The sequence below is a fragment of the Lissotriton vulgaris genome, chromosome 3_1, assembly GCF_964263255.1.
Source record: "Lissotriton vulgaris chromosome 3_1, aLisVul1.2, whole genome shotgun sequence".
Classification (NCBI taxonomy): Eukaryota; Metazoa; Chordata; class Amphibia; order Caudata; family Salamandridae; genus Lissotriton; species Lissotriton vulgaris.
Genome location: NC_141689.1, coordinates 643,773,578 through 643,798,881, shown reverse-complemented (window position 1 = coordinate 643,798,881; position 25,304 = coordinate 643,773,578). Strand labels below are relative to the sequence as shown.

The window sequence follows — 25,304 nt, the reverse complement described above, 5'->3', positions numbered from 1 at the left end:
GGGAATTTACTATTTTCTACAATTCATCAAACACCTGGTTCCACTCCTGTTGTCATACATTGGACAAGCATTTATCCTGCATGCTAGCACCAAGGTCCATATACTTATTGCACATGTCCTTTGTTCTTGTTATTGAATTCTGCGAAGATAAATAGGGAAAAGGAAAACTTTCCTAGTATCACAGATAAAATTACAATTGAAATCTCAGACTCATTTATACCATGTACCCTCAATGAGCACCTACAGGGTGAAAAAGACAATTTCGTGACTCATGATCGACAAACATGTGGCGATCAGAGGCACATCTCGTGTGATCCCCAATGGAAGTATTGCTGAGTGATTGAAATGTTTCTAAGTATTTTTAACACACATAAATAATTACAGACAGAGACAATGCACAACACATACATAGGTAAAGTTAATGCTTCCTCCTGCAGAGAGTGAAGTTTGTAGTCTCACTCTGTGGGAGAGAAAATGTTAGTGTTGTGGGGTACTGCGTGTTCAATGTTAAAAAATTGTTCATAAGGAAAGCGTCCTGTTGTTTCCCAAAAGGGAGAAAGTCGCTGTAGACTCTGTTATTATTTACATGGATTAAATGAAAGGCAGTGCGTGCATCCTTACCTCGTCAAGACTTCTACTCTACTGTTTCACCTACTTGGGAGCCGCCTGAGAACCGCATATTGCGGGTCTCCAGGACCCTGGTACATTAAATCAGAGTGAGGACGTTCGCACGTAGCGTTCTTGCGTCTTGACGACTAGACCACTAAAAACAAGATTGCGGTCGCAATTTGGAACAATCCTTAGATTCCATAGGCGTTTTATTTATTTATAATTGTTTTAATGACAAAAAAAACCTTGTATACACTATATAATCACATAGGAAGGGAGTATTTATTATACTATAAGCTGGATGGACAGTCAGTGGATACAGTGTCCATAAAGGTTGCGGGTGATCTCAAAAGGCCCATCACGTTTTATTGGTTAGTTTCTCATTAGATCCTTAGTCGATTTGTTTAGAGTTTTTTTTAACCATTATGGGGAAATAGTATAAGATCTATTGTTGTCATGTGTAGATCCTATATTCTCTTGCATGGTCTGTAAAGAAAATGCTACTTACCAGAATGCATCTGTTCTTGGCATATACAGCTGTAGATTCATATGCTTTAGCATAGATCACCCTCTGGATATGAGTCTGGATGTTTGCACTTTGTTTTTGTTTGAAGAAGTCTTTGCAGTCACGAGGTAGGCGACTCCTCCTTTCGGTGATAGTGCTCATGGGCATCTGCTCCATCCCCAGATTGTTTTGCCGTAATAGTGATGATGGAGTTAGTAAGAGTAGAAAGAGATGTCCATGTATATTGTATCTAAGTAGGATGATACTGCAACAGATAAAGTTACCCGGGGAGGCGGGTGGGTGCATAAGAATCTACAGCAGTATATGCCAAGAACAGATGCATACTGGGTAAGTAGCATTTTCTGTTTGAGCATATGAGCTGTATCATATGCTTTAGCATAGACTACACAGCAGTTATATTGCAAGCGCTGACTAACCTGTATATGTTTCAGTGGTTTGAAATAGTGTTCTTAAAACGGCCTGACTCACACTAGCTGTTGTTTTACTAACACATCTACACAATAGCGATTTGTGAATGTGTGTGGCGTAGACCATTTTTCTGCTTTTCAGATGTCATCTAAAGGTATGTACTCTAAGAATGCCATAGAAGCCCCTAGTTTGCACATAGAATTAGCCCTAGGGGGAACTGTTAATGTGCGTTTAGCTTTAATATAGCATATTTGGATGCATTTAAAGATCCACCGTGCAATACCTGCTTTTGATATGGGATTGCCTTTATGCAGTGGTGAAAAAGCAACAAAAATGAGTCGTTTCTCGAAAGGATTTAATTCTTTAAATATTATATAGTATTGTTCTTTTTACATCTAATGTGTGAAGAGCATGTTCTGCCACAGACTCTGCTTGAGGAAAAAATACAGGTAGCTCAACAGACTGGTTAAGATGAAAGGCAGAAACAACTTTGGGGAAAATTTTGGGATTAGTCCTAAGAACCACTTTATTGTGATGAATTTGTAAAAATGGTTTTTGTATGGTTAGTGCCTTGAGCTCACCAACTCTCCTGAGAGATGTGATGGCTATAAGGAAGGCTACTTTCCAAGTGAGAAATTGTAGCTTACATTTGTGCAGAGGTTCAAATGGTGGGCCCATGAGTCTTGTAAAGATTCCACACTGGAGAAGGTGGAAGTCTAGGAGGAATGATTCTTTTAAGTCCTTCCATAAATGCCTTGATAGCGAGCACGTGAAACAAAGACAAGTGTTGGTGTTTTATAGGTAAACCGCTATTGCAGTAAGATGTAACCGTATAGATGTATAAGCTAAATTAGAACACTGAAGGTGCAATAGGTAGCAAATGATGTTTTGGATTGAAACATCTAGTGGATTGATTTGAATGTTTGTGCAGTAGATGACAAATCGTTTCTACTTTGCTGCATAGCATGCTCTAGTGGTAGGGCGTCTCGCCTCTTTAATGACGTTCATGCAGTCTGGTGAGAGATTAAGGTAGCCAAACTCTATGACTTCAGGTGCCAAATCGCAAGGTTGAGTTGACTAGAATTTGGATGTCTTATCTCTCCATGGTTCTTAGTGAGAAGCTTGGGGGAGAGCTGTAGTTTTAGGAGAGGAACTACAGATAGTTCCAAAAGGGTTGTGAATCAGGGTTGTCGAGCCCATGTGGGAGCAACTAGGATCATTGTGAGGGACTGTTAGAGCTTCCGAACCACTAAAGGAATTAGCGGGACAGGAGGAAAAGCGTAAGCAAATTTGCCTGACCAATTCATCCATAGCGCATTGCTTTTGGATGATGGGTGCGAATACCTCGACACGAAGTTTGTGCATTTTGCGTTGAGGTGTGTTGCGAACAGATTTAGCCTCACATTTGGAAGAATGGGATCAGAACTCCTGGGAGGTGTTTGCAAGGAGATATATCTTTTGAGGTATGGCCCATCTCCAAATGCTTTGAGCTAGGCATGAAAGCTGTAGAGTGTGTGTCCCTCTCTGTTCTTGTATGTAGTACATTGCTGTTATATTGGCTGTACGGACTAAGACAGCTTTTCCTACTAGATGCAGTTGAAAGGCTTTCAATGCCAGAAAAATCGCTATTAGCTCTAGGTAGTTTATGTGAAAGTATTTCTGTCGTAGAGTCCATGTGCCCTGAACAGTGTGTTTTTGAAGACAAGCTCGCCAACCAGTGAGTAATGCGTTTTCTGTTAAGACTATCTGTGGAACTGGGTTGAGGAATGGACGCCCCTAGGAAAGGTTTTGTGTATTCCACCACTGCAGAGAGTGATGGGTGCGGCCGTCTACCAACACCTGATCTGTCAGCTGACCTTGAGCCTGGTTCCACTGACGTGCTAAGAATTCCTTTAGGGGACACATTGAAAGTCTTGCTTAAGGGGGGATTAGAATGCAAGAAGCCATCATGCCGATTAATTGCATGAACACTCTGGCTGGTAGTGAGTGTTGGTGCTGAAATTGTGATATTAGATTTTGCATGTGGCGTATTCTGTCTGGATTTGGGTATGCTAGAGCTTTGCAAGTGTCTATTGTAGCTCCTAGATACGCTTGCGTGTTGGACGGCCGGAGGTGAGACTTGGTGAGGTTTACAGTAAATCCCACGTTGTGAAGCAGCTGTATTGTCTTGTGAGTGTGGAGAAAGCAACTGTGTTGTGATTTGTCTGTTATTAGTTAGTCGTCTGGGAAATGGAAGACGTGAATGTGCTGTCTTAAATGAGCTGCGACCACTGCAAGGCAATTGGTGAATACTCTGGGTGCAGTAGTTACCCCGAAGGGAAGAAATTTGAATTGATAATGGTGTCCATCCACCATGAACCCGAGATATTTTCTGTGAACTGGGTGAATGGGAATATGGAAGTAGGTGTCCTTTAAATTCAGAGTGGATAAAACGTGACCTTGTTGAAGCAATGGGAGAACCTGCTGGAGGGTGCCCATGTGGAAGTGGTTTGACAATGTAAAGATTTAGCTGTCTGAGGTCTAGTATAGGCCTCAGAGAGATGTCCTTTTTTGGGATAAAGAAGTACAGGGAGTACACTACTGTTCCCTGATGATGGAAGGGGACTGGTTCTATCGCATGTTTTTGTAACGGAGAGAGACTGTCTTGTTTCAGGAGTGTGAGATGTTCTGGTGACATTACCCGTTGCTTTGGAAGAATATTTGGGGGAGTGCTGATAAGTTCCAGGCAGTAACCATATTGGATAAATTGTCCTACCCACTTGTCTGAGGGGTAGTTAAATCACTCAGGGTTTAGCTTGCCTTTTTAATTTGAAACCGACAGAGGCCGTCTGTACTAAATTGTTCAATTTCTATAGCCTTTGTTACTTTGTCTCATCAGCTCTTAGAAAATCCGCCCATCTCTTGCTGCAGAGCATGAATCAGTTATGGAATCCAACAGCAGATTACAAGACAGACGGAGGAATGGGAATGTAATCTAGCGTGGGGCATACTCACACAGTGGTTTTGAACTTCAGTGCTCATGTGGACAACAGCTGGAGTGCATCATCAGGAAACACATTTCTCATCAGCCATAAAGTCATGGCTGGTTTGGGAATGTTATTTAGTCTTTACATTGTCTAGGCATAATGTTCAGATTAAAATTCATACATTTATGTAAATCAACCGCTTAAGAGATTTCCTACTATAATGTACAAAACGTCTCATTACTAACCTTTGGTTTTGGTTCAGGCTTTGGTATTATTGGTTTCCCGTCTTTATCCTGTAAATAAAGTTGAACTCCTGTTAATTCTTTCACTCTATGCAAAAAAATGTATGCAAATTTATAACACATTTTCATGCGCATGAACACACAAATGTAACTGTAACTTTCTCTGGTGGGCTAATTCGTTATTTTTATGGTACTTATTGCAAAAAAACTTTTCAACTTCATCACCTTTGGAAATTTGACTCACCTCTCCTTTGGACTTCCCGGACAGAAGTGTGAGCTTTGATAGACTCACATTGAAAGACCCTTTTGAGGGGCAAACGGGGGCTACTGAGCCTCAGCTGTGGGCATTGGTCGTGTGCCTCTGATGTCCCGGGTCTATCGTACTATTGATCTGCAAACTAGCCAGAGCACGAATATTACAGCTCTTGACTGAGTAGTAGTGATGGCGAGTGGTCACAGTTAGCGTGGGGATGCATCAGGCACATAACTCAACAATCACCCAGCAGACAATTAATTCATTGTCAAACCCAGTGCTTGTCCTCTATAAAAATAAACTCCAAAATGCAATACTACACACTACTATATGCATATAGAAATATTCATTGGTGTGGGGCCACTGTACCCTGGGTTCAAAGTCCCCTTCTCTCCACCTTCCCCCAAATCGGTGTAAAATTACGTAGAGCAGCTTTCAGGCAAAGCCTTCATGAATTAAGTTCATGCACTTAGTTTTACATTCTTAGTTCCAGTACTTAAATCTCTCCAACATGATTCCTTTTCTCCTGTCGGTTACGGCTGCGGCCCACAGCATGCTTCTGGCCCCCCTCCCTCCGCTGGGAGGAAGACGGGTCAGCTGCAAGTGCATCAACACTCCGGTCCTGTCTGTATGAACAGCAGCTGCAGAGGCTGCTCCCCCGGAGTCTGCCTGGTGGACATGCTCCAGCATCAATGGCAGACATGCTCCAGCATCAATGGCAGACATGCTCCAGCGTCAATGGCAGACATGCTACCGAGTCACTGGTGGAATTGCTCCAGCACCGCTAACCATCTACAAGCATTCACAGGCCCAACTCCAAGTGCATGGTGAGTTGGACAGTGACAGAGGTCATGGGGCCCTGAAAGCACTTCCCAGGGTGACGGTGCAGTTCCAATACAATTCACGGCAAGGAGAGTGGCTTGGTCTGCCCAAGTCCGGTCAGTCATGGTAAATCTGCTTCATCCATAGTTCTCAGCTTGCAGTGGTACAGGCCACTTTGGTCAGAAAGGATCATGGTCACAGTGGAGCAGTCCACCTCTGCCACACTTCAGAACAGTGCAATCTGTGCAGGCTACTTGCAGGGTCACAGTGATGAAGTCCGTTTGGGCACACTTCGGCAGTGCCACGCTGCAGTTGGTTCAGCCAAGCAGGTTGATGATCTGATGCAGGAGCACGCCAGTCACTCTCTCTCTCTCGAGTGTCCCTGGGCAGACAAGCTCTCCTCTCTGGACCCTCATCCAGCTGCTTCTGCTCGCCCAGGAAGTCAGCACCTCCTGCAGGGTTTGCATTATCCTTCCCTCTTCTTCTCCAGCAGGTCACCTCAGGTACTGCAGGATAGGGAGAGAGCTCTTCCTTCTAGGTCAACTCTAGGCGATATCCACTTACCTCTTGCAAGCTGGCTCTGATTGCACACCTGACCCTTTGGTGCCTTTGTAGAGCAACCCCTTCCTTAATCAAAGAGAACCTGAAAATGGAACAAAAAGTGGGAAAGCAGCTCCCACATTTATATAGATAAAGCAGACAGTGGATGTGGACAGTTACATTTGTGTCTGCATGAAAATGTGGTATACATTCATATTTTAAAGTAGAACATATAATTACATGTATAGTTGGTACTAATAAAAATATGATGAGTTAATAATGATTAATTTAACATTCTTTGCTGTTTATGCACTTGACCTCTACAAAAAGCAGAGCAGTACTAATCAGAGAACATAAAAAGACGCACCTCACCAATTATAATAGCCCCAGGCAGAGGTATAAACTCCATACAGATCGGAAGAAATTTTTAAGAATATAGGCTGGAAAGGCTGCACAAAGCTGAAGTGACTTGCACACTACTGGTTATTGGTCTGGCATTACTTGAAGTAAACCTACCAGACCAGAATCTTTGTAGGCGCCTTTTTCCAACTTTGTGTCAGATTGTCAGTTTTAATAACTAATTCTTGATGGAGTAGGTAATGGAGTGCATATGCTGCTGAAAGGGACCTCCTAATCTTCGTTTCAGCAGGTGAAGGTGGCTCCCCCGAAGGAGGATTTGAACCTGAGAAGCCAAACCTTTAAGAAGGGATAATCAGGACTCACTATAATTAGTAATTACAAGCAAGAACATATTGTACTAGTCCTTGGTGGCCCAGATATAGTTACACAGTGTGAGACCCCATTTTCTGAAAATATGGAAGCAAGGTTTATTTTTTTTAATTTTGAACCAGGCAATGTTTCTAGCACCACCGTTGTTGTTATGCAGTTTATCAATGTTGCGAACATAGATTTAAACATACTAAGCTCTTGCTCAGCAGTGAAAGGTATGTAGCATAAGATCAAACTATAGATTACATTTTTAATCTGGCTTGAATAGCAATGCTTTATGAAACAGCAGTTCAAAATAAGTACTACCCTACTTTTAATTGTTTACCATATTTTAAGGGTCAGCATGGATCTCTGGTGACGGCCGGACCAAACATATGTCTCTAACCAACCCAACACTAAGAAAAGAGATGGTGGTAATGATTTGTAAATGGGTAGAAGCACACATGTGTAAAGGCGTGGAAAACAGACAGAAAAACACCAGTGCTAAATACTAAAAAGAAAAGTTAAAGAAAGAAGTAAAAAGTCCTCACTTTTAATTCTTCGAACCGGTATTCCGGGGGGATTGTGTCTTCCCTTTCTCCAAGCTTGTCTATGTGTTCCTTTCCAGTTTTTTCCTGTATTTGATGGATAAACGACAGAACATATCAAATAATTGAACTTTAAGTAGTGATATGACTGATTTACAAATGAGGTTAGTCAAAAGCTTGGAAACTCAAAGATATGTAGGCACTGGGGAAACACACAGACCCTTCAAGTCCAAATCACTGCTCTGAATGCAGTCGATTAAGGCAAGACAAATAGCAACCACTTTGTTTACTGTGAAAATTTCTTTTGACGATCAGTAAATAACACTATTGGAGCACAAAAGACTATTCCAAACCTGAGCTCAGGATCAGACAAGATTCTAAGAACAGCTGGTGATGATTGCATAGCAGTATAAGGAGTCCAACATTCGTCTTAGCACATGCCCAGAAAAAGAAAAATTTGAATTTCCATAGGCCTCAGTTTATCTGTAATTTTGTAATTATATAGGCATTTGGTGGATAAATAGGGCATGTATTGATTTCAAAATAAACACATCAACTGCTAAAGGCAAACACCATTACTGAGCTTCATTTCACTTTAACATGAGTGCATCTCTCCTTCTCTTGGCAATGATATTCGCACTTCACTCTAAACCAGCTAAACCAAGGCTCTCTGAGCCAGTCTCCATAAAAAGTCAGGCTTGTCACTTCACTGTAAGCACAGGCATATCATATCCTGGGGATGTAATTAAACCCTCGTAATGTTTTATAATGTGTCCGTTCGTATGTGTCTTTTTACAGTCCTGGTGAGAATCTTTCCAAAGGACAGCTACCTTGCAAGTAAACTCCCTTCACTACTTCCTCACTCTTAGGACTGGTAATTGCTCATTTCAACTGGTTAACCATAGATTCCTTACAATACAAATATTTACTACTTGTGGAGGAGTCGGAACTTTGAGGCAGGCGCCTATTACACGATCAAGAGCTGTGCGGCCTGGCCCTGTTCCAGTAGCCAACTATGGATCTCTCACATCTGTGTTGAGGAAGGTGCATCTATGCTGAAAAAGAAGGAAGGTTGCAAGCACAGTAAAATTCAGGGCCTGTCATGTGGTCTTTAAAATCTTTTATCAGAATGAGAAGACACACTGGAAGAAGTAATAAAATAAGCCATGTTGGCTTAGAATGCCTATGGATGAGAACTGCTTGCGAGTCCAATGTTCGGAAGAAACACCATTGGTGCAAACTATTAAAGGATGTAGGATCTAAAGGTGAAACATTGATGTCTTTTATAGTGACAGAAAAAAGATTAAAATCCCTCCTCTTCCGTGGACCTGTGAGAACACCAGTTTACACTTGGTGCCTTGTAAGAGCGGAGGACTTGAAGAAGGCGGTCTGGATTTATTTGGTGTTCTAGAATGCCGATACAAGCATTGGTGACTGTGTATTATCAACCATAGCTTTACACATTGACAGAATGTCTGCATGTCTTAGGGGTGACCTATGCCAGTACAATGATGAGCTGTGAAATGTTTGTGTGTAAGCACGGTGGGAATGTTGAGGGTGGAACATGGTGGTCGAAAGGTATCTATAGCAGGAGCAGGAGGTTTGTGGATGTCAGTAGAGTTTGTTAGCAACTATACAGTAAAGAAAAAAGTGACAAACATAAGGTCCTGTTACTCTTCAATGTTAATGAGAATGGAATGTCAGAGACAGGAGGTGTTCTGTGCTTGCAAAGGAAGGCTAATCACCCAAAGGTTTTTGGGCCCTTCATCAGATAGGGGATCAATCATTTGTGCCCAAAAACTGTTAATGCACTGCTGGCAATACATACAACTGAGATATCGCTCCACTGGTTGTAGAAGAGCACTTTGTAGGATGGTATATATGGTGGTGGTACTATGTGAATATAAAGATGTGGATTTGTGGTGCAGAGGGCAGTGCGGTGAAACAAATGGTTTAAAACTACCTCTTAGTTGACCGTATAGACATAATTTCTGTCCCCACTAGATAGAGGTCAAACTGAGAGAAGGATAATTCAACTCGGTAGTTGAAAGGTCAACACGGACGATGATACTAGACATGACAGGTTTCCTAGGGTGGTTCCAGGCTGGGAATGTGTGCTCATGGTCTTTTCACATAAAAATTCTTCAAACAGGGGAAGCCTATAATGCTTACACATGTATCCATAGAAAAGGAAAAACATAAGTTTATAGTTGATAGGAAGGATAGAAGTGTTTGCCTGCCTGTTTGAAATAAAAAATATGAATAGGTGTAAATGGGCCAATCAGTAAACTTTGTCTGAGATACATGACCTGTTACATATTCTATGTAATGGTGGCAGGAAGAATAGAGGTGTTTATATTCAGATAAATTAGACGTTACCTGCTCTCAGTGAAGGTGAGGTATTTAGTTTAATTGAACTATATTTGATGTCACAATAATACTTTTGTATCCTGATTTAGGATGTTTATATCTGTAACCACAGATTATTCACCTCTAGAATCTTATCCCTGCGCACCAGACTGGACCCGGAGAAAAATGGTGGTGCAGGGCAACTGTACCATAAGTGCCTGCAGTTCAGTAACATGGTGTGCTAAAGTGATGGCAATAAGGAAGGCAGTTTTCAGTGTCAAGAGCAGCTACGCAACTGCTCAAAATGAGAGCACATACAAAATGTCAAGAAGAGATTACTGTCCCACTGAAGCACCACAAACAGCTCAGCAGAAATCATGTGCATCAATCCTTTTACAAAATGCACTACAACCGGTGATTTAAAACCAATGGTTGGTCAGGTAAACAGGAGAAGGATGAAATGGCCAACTAATTACCTTTTACGACCTTGCTGGGCTATGGAAAGAACAAACAAAAGGACATCAGACAGTTTAGCTTGTAAGTGGTTTGTGTTTGCGGCACTACATCGAGTGACAAACATGTTCTAACACTCCACATATATAGACTTCATGGAAGGGTTCTGGTTGCAAGGATAACCTTCAACACCTCAGTCAGCAAGTCAAAAAATTTTAGGTGCTACAGCCTAATCTCCATGCATGGAGGTGTAAGTTGTAGAGACTCAGATGAAGGACCCTGCCCGGTTGCTGAGATACAAAGCCCTCCCAAAGTGGAAGCCTGATCAGAAGACAAAATGCTCAGGCTGAGGAGCATTAGGTCCCACACTGTCCTGGCCCAGTACTGGGCGAAGAGAAAGGCTTGGGCCGGGTCTCACTTGATCTGCCTCAGAATCTGAGACAGGAGAGGTAGTTGAGAAAAGGTGTACTGGAGCCCGTCCTACTATTCCAGCCAAAATACATGATCTGGTGAGCGCCTTGGGAGAAACTCCAATGTACAGAATTTGTTGACAGTGTGTGTTCTCGATTGTGGCAAATAGATCTATCCAGAGAATACTCCATTGATCAGCAACATCCTACCACACCTTGGGACTGAGATGCCATTCATGGTCCACCGATTGATGCCTGCTTAGATTGTCAGCTTTTGCAATCAGGGACCCCAATAGGTGATTGGCAACCAGGAAGATGTTCTGCTGGTTAAGCCACCTCCATTCCAGTCTAATTGTTGCTCCATGTTGTCAGTGATGCCCAGCAGCATCCTATCCATGATTGATTGACGGAAAGCTTTCAGGAGCAGATGGATCGCCCAAAGCTCCAGCAGGTTCTTATGGAGCTGGTGCTCAGCTGGAGACCAGATGCTTCTGATCTCCATTTCTTCCATATGACCTCCCCAACTGAGCAGCAATTCATCTAAACTATAAACCCTGAATGGTGAAAAGTGTCCTGCAGCAGATCAAACTGGCATCCACCAGCAACCACTGCACAGCCAGCGTTGTCTTATTCAAGATTTGGATGGATTAGGAGAGGCAAGCCTGATGCTGGGTCTATTAGGATTGGAGGTCCCACTGCAGAGCATCTTGCATTTGTTCATTCAATGGGCAAAGGTATAGAATAGGCCTGAAGCCTCCATCACTATTTAGGATGAAGAAATGACAGGAATAACATCCAATCCTTAGATCTGACTCCAGTACCCACTCAACTGTATCTTATCTTTGTAGGGCAACAGAGACATGCCACATCAAGATTCCAGAGTGTTCATCTGAAATGTGATTTGGTGTGAGGGTAAGGGGAGGCTTGGAAGGAGATTTGTCCTTTTGGACAATTTGTAAGATATGATGGATATGCAGTGTGGAATAAATGTTGGATTGTGCCCCCTAACAACTGGCATGAGTGGCTTGGAAGCTGGGACAGCAGGGGAGGATTAGTTGGAGGAAAGCTACACCCCCCTCCCCGAGAAACAGGAATACTGCCATTGCTACCCCCATGACCTCCAAATAAGTGGGTCAGCCTCTGTGCCACAGGCTAAGAGGGTTGACGTTGTGTACAAGATAGCCCCATGGAGCTGGTTAGCAAATTGTTTCACTTGCCTGATTGTCTTTTGAGAAGGCCGAATCAGCCTTCTCCCTGAATAGCCTGGAGCCAAAGGGTATTGCCATAACAGCTCTGCCAACACAATTAAGTACCTTGCAGCATCTGGGTTATCATAAATAGTCTTGGCTAATGAGTCAATGAGATCCTCTGGGAGAGTTGGCAAAATATTGTGCCTATTTCCCACAAGTCAAGTGAGCACTGGTGTAGTAAGCAAACTGCATTGATAGATCCTAGTGCTAAACTAGCTGAAGAGAAACTCAACTTTTCAAAGGCATCATGTCTTTTTGATTCTCTGTATGGGGGCTGGCCAGAAAGTAACCTGGGTTGACCGTACAGGTTGAATGTTTTGTTGACCAAGATCTCCAATGCTGGACTCTCTGAAGAAAGTCTGGATCACCGGTGGTGAGTGTATGTCATTAAGCTTTGGATCAACTGATGAGGGTGTCAATAAATGATAGCAGTGAATCGGATGAAGAAGATCCTAGTTGAAGGATTTCAGTCAGCACATTTTATTTTAGCTCTACAGCGGATGTATGACGTTACAACGCAAACTTTTACAACGCACACCGTTACAACGCAATTTTTACAACGCAGGATCTGTTACAACGCATGGCTTTACAACGCAAGACATTACATAGCAGATGCCATTACAACGCATGCCATTACAACGTAAGTATAGGTAAGTATATTATTTTATTTAAAAATGTAATTTAATGAAATTTAATTAATTAAATAAATTAAATTATTTTTAAATAATTAATTTGTACTTATATATATATTTTAAAAAAGAGTTTATTTAAAAAAGAACTATTATTATTAAAGAACTATAATTAAAAAATAAAATTAATCAAAATAATATTTATAATTATTTTAAATTTATTTAAAAACTGAACCCTAAAAATATCCCTGTACCCCAAAACCCAAACCCAGCCCTAAAACCTAAAAATACCCCTGTACCTCAAAACCCAAACCTAAAAACTAAAAATACCCCTGTACCCCAAAACCCAAACCCAGCCCTAAAACCTAAAAATACCCCTGTACCCCAAAACCCAAACCCAGCCCTAAAACCTAAAAATACCCCTGAATCCCAAAACCCAAACCCAGCCCTAAAACCTAAAAACACCCCTGAACCCCCAAACCTAAAAATACCCCTGTACCCCAAAACCCAAACCCAGCCCTAAAACCTAAAATACCCCTGTACCCCAAAACCAGCCCTAAAACCTAAAAATACCCCTGAACCCCAAAACCCCAACCTTTAAACCTAAAAATACCCCTGTACCCCAAAACCCAAACCCAGCCCTAAAACCTAAAAATACCCCGTTACCCCAAAACCCAAACCAGCCCTAAAACCTAAAAATACCCCTGTACCCCAAACCCAGTCCTAAAACCTAAAAATACCCCTGTACCCCAAAACCCAAACCCAGCCCTAAAACCTAAAAATACCCCTGTACCCCAAAACCCAAACCCAGCCCTAAAACCTAAAAATACCCCTGTACCCCAAACCCAGCCCTAAAACCTAAAAATACCCCTGTACCCCAAAACCCAAACCCAGCCCTAAAACCTAAAAATACCCCTGAACCCCAAAACCCAAACTCAACCCCAAAACCTAAAAATACCCCTGTACCCCAATACCCAAACCCAGCCCTAAAATCTAAAAATACCCCTGTACCCCAAAACCCAAACCCAGCCCTAAAAACTAAAAATACCCCTGTACCCCAAAACCCAAACCCAGCACTTAAACCTAAAAATACCCTGGATCCCCAAAACCCAACCCTAAAACCTAAAAATACCCCTGTACCCCAAAACCCAAACCCAGCCCTAAAACCTAAAAATACCCCTGTACCCCAAAACCCAAACCCAGCCCTAAAACCTAAAAATACCCCTGTACCCCAAAACCCAAACCCAGCCCTAATACCTAAAAATACCCCTGTACCCCAAACCGAGCCCTAAAAGCTAAAAATACCCCTGTACCCCAAAACCCAAAACCCAGCCCTAAAACCTAAAAATACCCCTGAACCCCAAAACCCAAACCCTAAAACCTAAAAATACACCTGTACCCCAAAACCCAAACCCAGCCCTAAAACCTAAAAATACCCCTGTACCCCAAAACCCAAACCCAGCCCTAAAACCTAAAAATACCCCTGTACCCCAAAATCCAAACTATATATATAAAATGACTTTAATTAAATTATTTTATTTATTTTAAATATTTTAGTAATTAAAAAAAAGGTAAAATAAAATAAATTACTTACCTATACTTAGGTTGTAATGGCATGCGTTGTAATAACATCTGCTATGTAATGTCATGCGTTGTAAATCCATGCGTTGTAACAGATCCTGCTTTGTAATGGTGTGCGTTGTAACGGTGTGCGTTGTAATAGTTGCGTTGTAACGGTAGTTTCCCGTCACAGCTGCCCTTCGAACCACCACTTCAAATGAAATATTTCCTCAGTAGCCATCCTGTATGATGAATATAGCTCTGTTTCAAGAGATATTTCTCGTGCACTGGAGTTTCGTAAGTCCAGATGTAGTGCGCCATCAGTAAGGTGAGAGAGAAGCAATCCGTTCTCTTCCACATCATCACTGCACTGAGGGACATATGGCGCCTCTTGGACTGGGTCAGAGTTAATGCCAGTGAATGCATGAATCTTCTGCTGGTAATTGCATTGAGACCAACATCTCAGATCAGAATAAGGGCGAATTACAACAGGTAGTGCGTTAACATTGGTTGAGGCCAGATAATGACAGGGTCTGAGAATGGCATTGGAACCATATATTCTTTCAGTCAGTGCTGATGCCAGGAATGAAGGAATCCACGTGAGCCTAGGTGCTGGTGTAGCGGTTTGTACCGGAGTTTCTGGGCCAGACATTGTTAAGAAGGACCAGCCGGAGGTAGCCTGACTGGAGACCCCTACAGCTCCTTAAGGCCCATGGTGTGCCAGAGGGAGCCAAAAGTGCACTGACAATCGGCAGAAATGCCTTTTTAATGGCTCCTATCTGCTGCAGCACCACCAATGACCCAGGGAACTGGAGGCGCACTGGGATCAGCTGTGGAACCTGTTCAGATTCTGAGGACTGTGAAGATGACTGTCCTTTTAATGTTGACACCCTTGTGCCTTTTCACCTAGCTTTCAGTGGTGGGATGAGTTCTGCTTCAACTTTTTATGCTTACATTTGGACGTTTCTTTTGCTTACTGAAAGACTTCAAGCAGGAAGTTGACTTTTCACTGGAATGGCCCACAGAATAGGACTGCGATCGGCATTCGCAACTTGGAGCATGACCGTCCCCTGTGCTTTGACCTCTTGATGTGCTCAGCGACAGAGTTTCATCTTCTCGTTTCGGGTAGCCCTAGACAGCATGAGGGCACACTTATTGCATAGTTTAGAGTTGTTCACAGAGCACCAGAGGCAGACCTTGTGCGGCTCCATGACTGACATTTGTTTTGTGCCGGCTAGGGACAGCTTGAATTCTGTTTTCAGTAGGTAGATCGTTACCTGGCACACTGTGAAAGAAATTGGAAATCATCAGAAGAATAACAAGAAGTGGAGCTCTGAATCCACATAGAAGGGCAAGGAAAGAAAGGAAGTGACATCAGTGCTCATGGTTGGTGCTTATGTGCGGCTCTGCTCTGTCACTTTTGGGGCAATACGGAGTCACTGTGGAGCCATACAGTGCCAAGTTCTAGCAAGCCAGAGTACTGTTGTAAATTCTCTGGATCCAGACTGGGGATATATCAAAGGTGCAAAATTTGTAATTAGAAGTATCCAACTGAAATCATTCTTTCAGGATGCCTATGGCAATGACGAGACACAATCATGTGATAGAGGAAATCTTAGGCAAGTTAGAGAATGTAGGGTTCAAAGGAAAATATGAAAATATCCTATGCTGGTAAAGGCAGTGATATAGTTATGGTAAACATTTACCAAGGGTCACTATAGAACCAAAATTCAGGTTAATGATCTATTTAAAAAATCTCTTTGAGCCAGTTGCAGAAGATCAACATAGACCACCTTGCTCATCCACAAGAAAGTGATATGGAAGAATATATCCAAAGTATGGTGAAGGATTGTCTATAGTATCGTACAGAACTCCAGAGATGTATCAAGTATGGAGAGATCAAGCACTTCCAAGGGAGCTCGATGTGACAGAGTTTCTAGGCGATGTTATTTCTCTGTCCATTGCTCAGGAGTAAATTGCATTGGCGACAGCCTCAAACACATTTGTGAAAACTTTAGATCAGGCCCTTGGTTTCTCTAGACTCAGGATTTGTCAGTGAGTGTGCCAGACTGTTGCCAAATACGCATGTAATGATCTTGTCACAAAGAAAGAAGTCAACACAGGTCAAGACAGGCTGTTAATTTCTTTTGCTACCCCACACTATTTTCTAGTATTGTACCCAGCTCACTGACAATAATCAACTTAGTAGTAGTTTAGGCATTGGATGGAGGCAAACGGGTTTGGGGTGGGGAGAGTGTGTTCCTCTAGTTTATTTAGAGGTAAGGGAGACCAAATGAAACCAACTATTACAAATAAAGGAAATATAATTTGATATCATACCAGGATGCCTTGTTCCATCTGAAATACTCCTAGCCTGGCTTACTTTTATGTACACAGTCCCTAGTTCGTAATCAGTTTACCCTTGGCATTTGCTGTCCTTATAAACAGTAAACCATCCATGCATAACTTTTTGTAAGCCACCTCTGCCACAGATGTACTCAATTTCTATACAATAATCCACCCGTCGAGAGCCAGCAATTGCCTAGTCTTTGTCAAAATCATCTGAGCTAAATATGGCCCAGTAAGTACAATAGGTACAGCAGGCAGCATGCTCTACCACAATGTCCAGCTTGATAGAGCATAAAGCAAGTAAGCACTGACACATATCAATTCTCTACAGACATTTCCTCTATGCTGACCAATATAAAGGCTGCGACAAGGCACTCGCTGTGGCCTTATGTGGTTGGCATCTGTCACTATAAGTAATTTGAATGTTTGTTGCCAAATAACAAAACCACATTCTAAGGAAAATTTGGATTTCTAAAATTATAAGGTTAATGATTGTTTAAATACTCGCAGATTTAGCAGCAAAGCTAGTGGTTATCCTTTTTCTAGCACAGTTATGGGAGTATTAATCCAAGTGAGTTTCCCAATGCAACAAGCTAAATGAACACATGGGGCATACTACAAATTGACACAACAAATCATATCTGTAATAGCCAGAAAATAGTAGGGCTCAACTCCAAACAGGAGCGTAACTGTCATTAGAAACAATCAGTTGACTATACTGCTTACTGTGATGGTCAGAGGGACCCCTTCCATCTCTACCTACAAGTCTACAGATTTTTACTAGGAGGTGATTAGCAAAGTTCTGCTAAGAAGAACCTAAGTTGATACAAATTCACCAGGTGGGGCACTATTCCTTCTTTGGCAGGTTTAGGAAGTCCTTGAAAAACTGTCTTTTTTCAAAAGCATGCTAAAAATGTTACGTTAAAACAACTTCTAAAGTGCACATTCACCTGGTTTCATGGCGCTGAGGTAACTGGGTCATAGCTTGCAACAAGCAGTTACTCATATGCCATCGTAAAGAACCAAGTCTTTAGGAGCTTTCTAAATGCAGTGCAGCAGGAAGTCAACCTGATTTCTGAGGGGAGAGCATTCCAAATGTAGGGAGCCAGTACCGCAATCCTGGAGCCACCAGTGTTCTTACTTTTAAAGAAAGGGATAGTGAGAAGATTGGCATATGATCACCTCAAATTGCGCCTGGGAGTATGTCTTTGAATATGGGCAGAAACAAATTCAGGGCTGCCTGTCTGGAGTGACTTTAAAATGGGGCACCCTGGGAGGCGTGGCTTGAAGCCGAGCAAGATGGCTGCTGCTTAGGAGAGCTCAGAGGGCACCGTAGACTCCCCCGTTAATCCGCCACATAATCCGGTCACCGATTTTACCCTAAAGATTGACACTGCTGTTGGAATGCAGGAGGAGTCTGGGGACCCGACTCCGGTACCAATCAGTTGCGCGGTAGTGCAGGCACGGAGCGAAGACTGGAGCGGCCTGGCGGCTCTGCTGCAGCCGGGTAGTCGATTTGAAGGTGCGCCTACCGGCGGGGCTGAAGTGTGGAGACCATTGCGGGACACGGCAGCAAGGGGTCCCTGGAGGCTGTGCTGCCTGCGGAGGCTTGTCCCTACTTTAGCCCGCTGGTGCGCCGGGGTAGTGTGTGCCGCTCCTCCTCCCCTTGGTTTCTGATCTCGGTGACCTCCAGAGCTGCGACGCCGCCTAACGTGCGCCACGGATGACAGGGGCAGAAGTGACCCAGCGCCATGGGCGGATCTATCACCTGCGGCGCGGTGGGGGCGGCCCACGGAGAACGGTGGAACCGCTTTGGACCCGGTCAGACACATCAGAGGCCCCGCGGTGCATGAGGAAGGTGTGTGGCCTGCTCACGCAACTGAAGCCGGGTCCTCAATTGCAGTAAGCAAGGATTGTGACCAGGGGCAGAAGACGCCCGATACTGCGGTAATACCTGGCTGGCAGCGGAGTTCAGGCAGGCAGTTCATTGGCCTGAGGGGTGTCTGGTACAGCCCCCCACCATCTGGCAGGCAGGCGCCCTCAAGGTGCATAAGGAGACTTGCGAGCCCTAGCGACAGTGGGGCCCAAATACACGCACTGGCAGAGGCGGAGCTCGCAGACTCTATACTACTAGGGGGAGCTGCAGGAAAAGGCACACAAAGAATCAACGGCGGGCGGCCCCCGTAAACAGGGAAGGGAAAACCGTGAAGTGCACGATACAGGGGTGCCGCGTTACAGACCTAGTACCAGCATCCAGTGGCGCAGTGGGAAAACAGACAGGCCGTGCGAGGCAGTCGGTCTCGCGGCAGGCGGTGGCCAGTACCGATAGCGCGGAGTCATCTGGGCAAGGATGGGGGGCAGGGGCCCACGCACGACGTACCTGTCCAAACTGGACATATTCGCCTACAGAAAGGACTTCCCTCCGCTGCCTGAACGTAAGGGCCTGCGGACAAGACCCCTGGAAAGGAAGGTACATACAAGGTAACACTGGAAGACATAATGACCGCCCTCACCAGTGTACAATCGATGGTGGGATCGATATCAGCGGATGTCTCCTTCCTACGAGCGGACTTTTAAAAAATGAAGGCCCGGGTCACAGAAGTTGAGCAAGTGACGAAATCTCCGACGAAAGATACTAAGGCTCCGATACAAACGGTAAATCACCTGGAGGCAGAGAACAAACTCATGGCAGCAAAGCTGGACGACCAAGAAGGGCTTTCCCAGCGCAACAATGTCAGAATTACGGGAATTCCCAAAAGCGAAGGGAGCCCAGCCAATGACCTCATAAAATCTAGACTCCAACCCAGGGGGCTATCAACCTTTTTCTCAGTTGAGAGGGCCCACAGGGTGCCGGGGGTAAGCCCAAACCCGGGGCCCCCCCTAGACCTGTACTGTCCTGCATCTTAATAGAGACGCTATATTGCAAACAGCAAGGGTGGCTCTGCTGCTACATATCCAGAATTCAGTTGTGTCATTCTTCCCCGACTATACAGCGGCGGTTTCCAAGTGCCATAGGAGTTTCATGGAATTCAAGAAAAAATTGAGAGCCAGGGAACTGCCATACTCGATGCTATTCCCAGCGGCACTGTGTGTAGTGGCAGATAGGAAAACATGGTTTTTCGACAAACCAGAAGAGGCACACGACTGGATCGAGGGATGGCGTCGGGTGGGAGGACCCAAACGGTTGGAGAGAAACCAGAAGACGTCGCGGGATGACTGGGGACCCCGGGGACCGTGGCCAGGAGCAAGAGGAAGAACACCTGCACCAGAGTGAGACCGAGGAGTGAGACTTAGCGAGAACGTTGGACTCTGCAACTGGGCGATGTGCGGGGATGCACAGACGGACTTACCTGCACGAAGATTTGAATCATAATCTATGCAAAAGTTGTCTTTTGGGGTGGGGAAGGACTACGACCGTCCTTGGACCTCTCACCTCCCACACGCAAGTACTTTTTCGGGGTTTGGGATTGAGCGCTCTGCAAAGTTGGGGAGGCAGGTAGTTTTGAGTCCGTCTGGCAAGGAGGGGGGTTAGGGGGATGGAACAGTTTACATGATTTAGTGAGTTATTGGTTTTTGTTCTTAGCGGTGATTTCAGGATTGCAGCATTCTCACACATTGGCCGAAGTATACAGTGCGTAAATAAATCTTTATATATGCTCCCAGGTATTTTACTAGACATGGCAACACAAACCCCAGCTGATCCCGACTCATACCCTACGACACAAGTGACCCACCTGTCCTTGCTCACGTAAAGTGGGGCCTGGTTCTACAAAATATGAAGTGATGCGTCCCGACGGTAGCCCTGCTGCAGGAAACGCACCTCACTGGTACTGCATGTAAAGCAATGGACAGGTGGGGGGTATAAAATGATAGTGAGAGCACTCAGAATTGTCTTCTGGTTACAGAGGAGTTGGCATCCTGGTGAAAAAACAATCCCCATTAATAGTGCATAAAACAAAAACAGATGATCAAGGCCGATTTGCGGCCATACTGGGTCAGTGGGAGGGACGGTCTGTCAATATAGTATCTGTATACATTCCTCCTGCACTACGTGCGATAGTGCTCCCAGCCCTTAGAAAATTCGTACTTGACCTTCCAGAAGGGGAACTCCTGATAGGAGGGGACTTCAATGAGACTATAGATGGTAATCTGGATAGATACCCTGTAAGGGTGCACGTGCCTGGCGTGTCTCGCCTTCAAAGATTCCTGGGGGCACACAGGCTTACTGGTGTGTGGAGACAGCGCCACCCCATGACACAGCACAACACCTTCCACTCAGGGGTACGTAACAGCCTATCTAGAATAGACTGCTTCCTGGCCTCAGCGGATAGTCTTAGGAACATTGATGGTATAGAAATCAGACCTAGGGACATCTCCGACCACTCCCCGGTACTATTAACTTATTCATAGCACCACAAGACTCAGAGGCGTATTTACCCCGGCTATTTACAGGTCCTAAAGATCAAAAAAGTGGTTGTTACGGCGACGAAACACTACTTCAAAGAAAACGATATGTCGGTCAGCTCGCCGACTACCTTGTAGGATGCCTATAAAGCTGTCATTAGAGGGCAGGCCATAGTTTATATTGCAGGGCACAAGCGGGAGAAGCAGCGGGAATTACTTGACTTTTGAACTGGAGCTGCACGGGGCTGAGACACACCACTCTACTAACCCCACACCAGCTACTTCCCAGACACTGGGTATTAGGCAGCAACAGAACAGAGAATACCATAGAGAGGCTACCAAGTCAAAGGTCATGGCCACTAAACAAAATATATGAAACCAGAGACAAGGCAGGAAAGATTCTGGCATGGCTCAACAAGAGGGACCGGGGTAATACGGGGATAGCACAGATTCAGACGGAGGAAGGACAGACGAAGTCGGACTCACAGACGATAGTCCGCACACTTGCACAGCATTTTCAAAGAGTATATGCCTCATCCTCCACGATGCGAATGGAGGATGCGTTGACTTATATTAAAGACATAGCAATGCCTAGGCTCACTCCGGAGGCGGCCCTCGTGCTTGAGGCTGACCCCACAGTGGAAGAACTACAAGTCGCGATCTGGTCATTGCAATCTGGCAAAGCGGTAGGACCTAATGGTATTCCTATTGAGCTATACAAGTAGACGGCGGGGACTATTGCCCCACACCTACTATGTATGTACCCCAACAGCCTGGAGGTAGGTGAACTACCGCTTGATCAGCGATTAGCTACCATAGTGGCGATTCCTAAACCGGGAAAGCCTGCTGCAGAATGTACCTCGTATCGCCCGATATCGCTGATCAATGCGGAGGCCAAAATCCTTGCAAAATTATTGGCGATTAGACTAATATCGCATCTTACGACCCTAATACACCCGGACCAGTTTGGGTTTATGCTGGGCCGAAATACGGCACTGAACCTGAGACGCCTACATGGGGTGATGGCCCGAATTCCATATCTTAAAGAGCCAACTGTTGTGCTCCCCTTGGAATGGTGTTCGATATGGTTGAGTGGCCCTTCCTATTCGCAGTGCTTCATCATTTGGGCTTTAGCCCCAAGTTCTGCGCTTGGATTTGCCTCCTGTACACTAAACCAGTTGCGCACGTTACAGCCAATGGGCACATTTCCGATGATTTTCCACTTGCGAGGGGAACATGCCAGAGTTATCCCTTGTCACCACTGCTCTTTGCCCCGGTGCTGGAGCCGCTGGCAGTGTGGATGAGATTGGAACCAATGATACGGGGTCTTAGGTGGACAGATTGGTGGGAAGACCGCATCTCCCTATACGTGGATGATGTATTGTTATATTTATCCTTCCCCAGGCGCTCCGTACTGGTTCTCCTCAATATCTGCGAGATTTTCGGAAGGGCATCGGGGTACACCATAAACTGGTCCAAACTGGCCCCCACCGCAACTCCCTGTCAACTGCTCGCTCCAGATCACAGACAGCACGTTTAAATATCTAGGTATATACATTACAGCCAACTCAGATAACTTTTTCTCAAGAAATCTGATGCCCCCATTGGAGCATCTAAGGAGAGATGCAACACACTGGGAATCGTTACCGCTGACACTGTTGAGAAAAGCAGCACTTTTCAAAATGATGGCGCTCCCCCGGTATCTATATGCGCTAGAGAACACGCCGTTCCCTGTACCCCTAGGTTATTTCAAAAAGATAACAGACCAAGTATCCAACCTGTTATGGGGTAACAAACTGGCACATAAAGCGCAGAATAAGTTGACCCATGGGTGGTACGATGGTGGGATAGCACTCCCAAATATACAATTGTATTACTGGGCGGCGCAATTAAAGGTAATCAACCAGTGGATACAAGCCCCCTAAGTAGACCCCGCATACAGAGCGGACAGGTTTCTATTGGGACCCGGAAATATGCTCTCTGCACTTTACAATAAGAGTACACCTCTGCGTTAATAGGGCCCACAAAACACACTGTCACAATATGGCACGCAGCACAGGCAAAGATGGGCTGGGAAGGGATTCTAACCCAACTTACTCCTTTTTGGGACACTAAGCGGTTGGGACGACTCAGGACTAGCAAGGGCTTTGAGCAATGGGACACCATAGACATATCCACGGTGGGAGACATGTGGTCTAGGGGGGAAGTAGCCACATTCGCACGTCTTCAGCAACAATACGAACTGTCACCCTCTGAAATTTTTCACTTCATGCAGATCAAACACGCATTGACCACGACCATAACATGGCACCGAGGAACCCGAGGCTTACCCCTTGGGAGGACAGGCTACAGACTGCATGCAAAAGTGGGCTACATCATTCACTACCCGAAAGTTAGTTAATAACCTTCTGGACCCCACAACACCACTCAGGGACAAATGGACCCGTGACTTGGGCGACCTTGATGACACAGAATGGCAGGAGGCGCTGGCCTCGCCACGAGAGGTGGGCATACCCTCGTGACTCAGACTAGTGCAGCTTAAAATCCTACATCGCACCTACTACACTAGACATACCCTATGCAAGATGTGTGGTTCCGTAGTTTGAGGGTCCGTGGTTCGGGGTTCCGAACCTGTTCAATAAAGGTCATCGGAAATAGACGATTTTGGTGTCAGCAGACCGCTAATCACGAGTGCTGTATGTACGAGTGTTTTCGCATTAATCGATCAATGAGAACACTACGTATTCAGGGATTTCGTTTGAACCTTCGGGTTCCATTTTGTGTACGGCAGCCATTTTGTGTGGTTGCCCTCACATAGGCCGATGACTGCGGCCGAACGTACACCTTAGCTGACTTCTGAATGACCTGGCCGAACTGACTCCCTTGCCCGAGGCTGACCTCGTTGAGCCAGTTCCTTGCTAAGCAGCTGGTCAGATAAAGATCAAAGAGCAGGACATGTCAAAAGTTTACAGTACACTGCACCCATCTTTCTATCTTGCTTACAATCTGTTTCTGCTCCTTCCTTTACGACATTATCACTGATTTGGGTTGAGGGTTTTATGATGGGTTTGTCCGGCCTGACTGAACAGGATAATGGAATGTGCTTGGTCATTTCTGGTGGGCTGGACAACGGAAAAGTGGGATTGTCGTCATACGCTACTTTTAAAATGTCATGTTTCTATTGGTCAGTTTGTATGAACCCAATGCTAATTTGGAATGTTGCCTGAGGCTTGATTTTTGGCATAAAAGACCATGCTCCGCTCATTGAATTTGTGCAGTCTCTAGCGAACCACCCGTGTTGTGCTTCGTAGACCTCTGTTCCTGGTTGCAGCCAATAAACTTTGGTCTTTGACGTCATCGAGAAGTGTCCCGTGTCTCTGTTTGCCAAGGCAGGGGAACTCGAAGGCATCAGGCGTTTTCCCTGACGCCGCTGGGTTCTAAAACCCGGTCCTTCAGATGGGAAAAACATCACATCCATATTGCCTCAGAAGTTGTGGGGAGGAAGGTACCTTTTACCATACCATATGGCGTTGTCCGAAAATCGCGGACTACTGGAAGAAAATAATGAGAACAATATCGCAGACTGAAGGGGTGTTGTTGGTACCGGAACCAAAGAGGTACTTATTAAATATGTGGGAGCAGAATGGCCTTACTCATGCGGCGCAGAACTGGGCGAAGCTGGGGATATTGGTTGCTAAACGCAATATAGCGCAAATGCGGGGGACGGTGGAGGTGCAGTCTCTGGCCGCATGGTGCAAGGACATGGACATGGCTATGGTGGCTGAGAGGACAGTGTTTATTAATTGGGGCTGCCCCCAGAAATGGAGCAAGGTGTGGGGGGCAAGAAATAAGTTCAGGGGAGATATTTGTGAACCGCCGCCAGAACGAAATTAGGACAGTTTGGAGGAGGAACATTAAAGATAGTTACATGTTCTATACAAGGGAATTTATTGTAGACTCTAAATGAGAATGTGAACATAGTGTTTGTATTACTGATATGGGAATGTGTAATAATGTGTTAAAATATGACTGTAATTCACCTGAAACTTTCGGCAACGCTAATAATGAAAAGAATAAAAAAAAAGAATAAAAAAAAAAAGAAATGGGGCACCCTGCCTTGAAGGTGGAACGCTGTTCTACAGGCAGACACAGCAAGTTTCTAAGTGAGGGGGTACTGTGACAGTTGCAAGGTTGATGAGGCAACAGTCTAGCAGCTTGGTTCTGCTACATTTGAAGTCTATGAAATAAGCACTTAGGAAGACCCAAGTAGAGAGAGTT

The 25,304-nt window shown here is 44.7% G+C and overlaps 1 protein-coding gene across 28 annotated transcripts in view; it reads right to left on the bottom strand.

Annotated features, from left to right (window-relative positions):
* The window catches only part of CAST (calpastatin), a 641,814-nt gene that overhangs the window by 110,179 nt on the left and 506,331 nt on the right, over positions 1 to 25,304 (bottom strand). For 25 of the 28 annotated variants that reach the window (XR_015309292.1, XR_015309294.1, XR_015309295.1 and 22 more), the window contains 2 exons: positions 7,626 to 7,709; positions 4,755 to 4,802 (listed from right to left, as the gene is read on the bottom strand). The exons of 2 other annotated variants lie outside the window; for them this stretch is intronic. Coding sequence is in view for 22 of the 26 variants with exons in the window: in XM_086960931.1 (XP_086817057.1) it covers positions 4,755 to 4,802; positions 7,626 to 7,709 (132 nt within the window). In the remaining 4 variants the exon portion in view is untranslated. The remainder of the gene's footprint in view (positions 1 to 4,754; positions 4,803 to 7,625; positions 7,710 to 25,304) is intronic. One more of the 28 variants, XM_086960936.1, reaches the window with a different exon arrangement.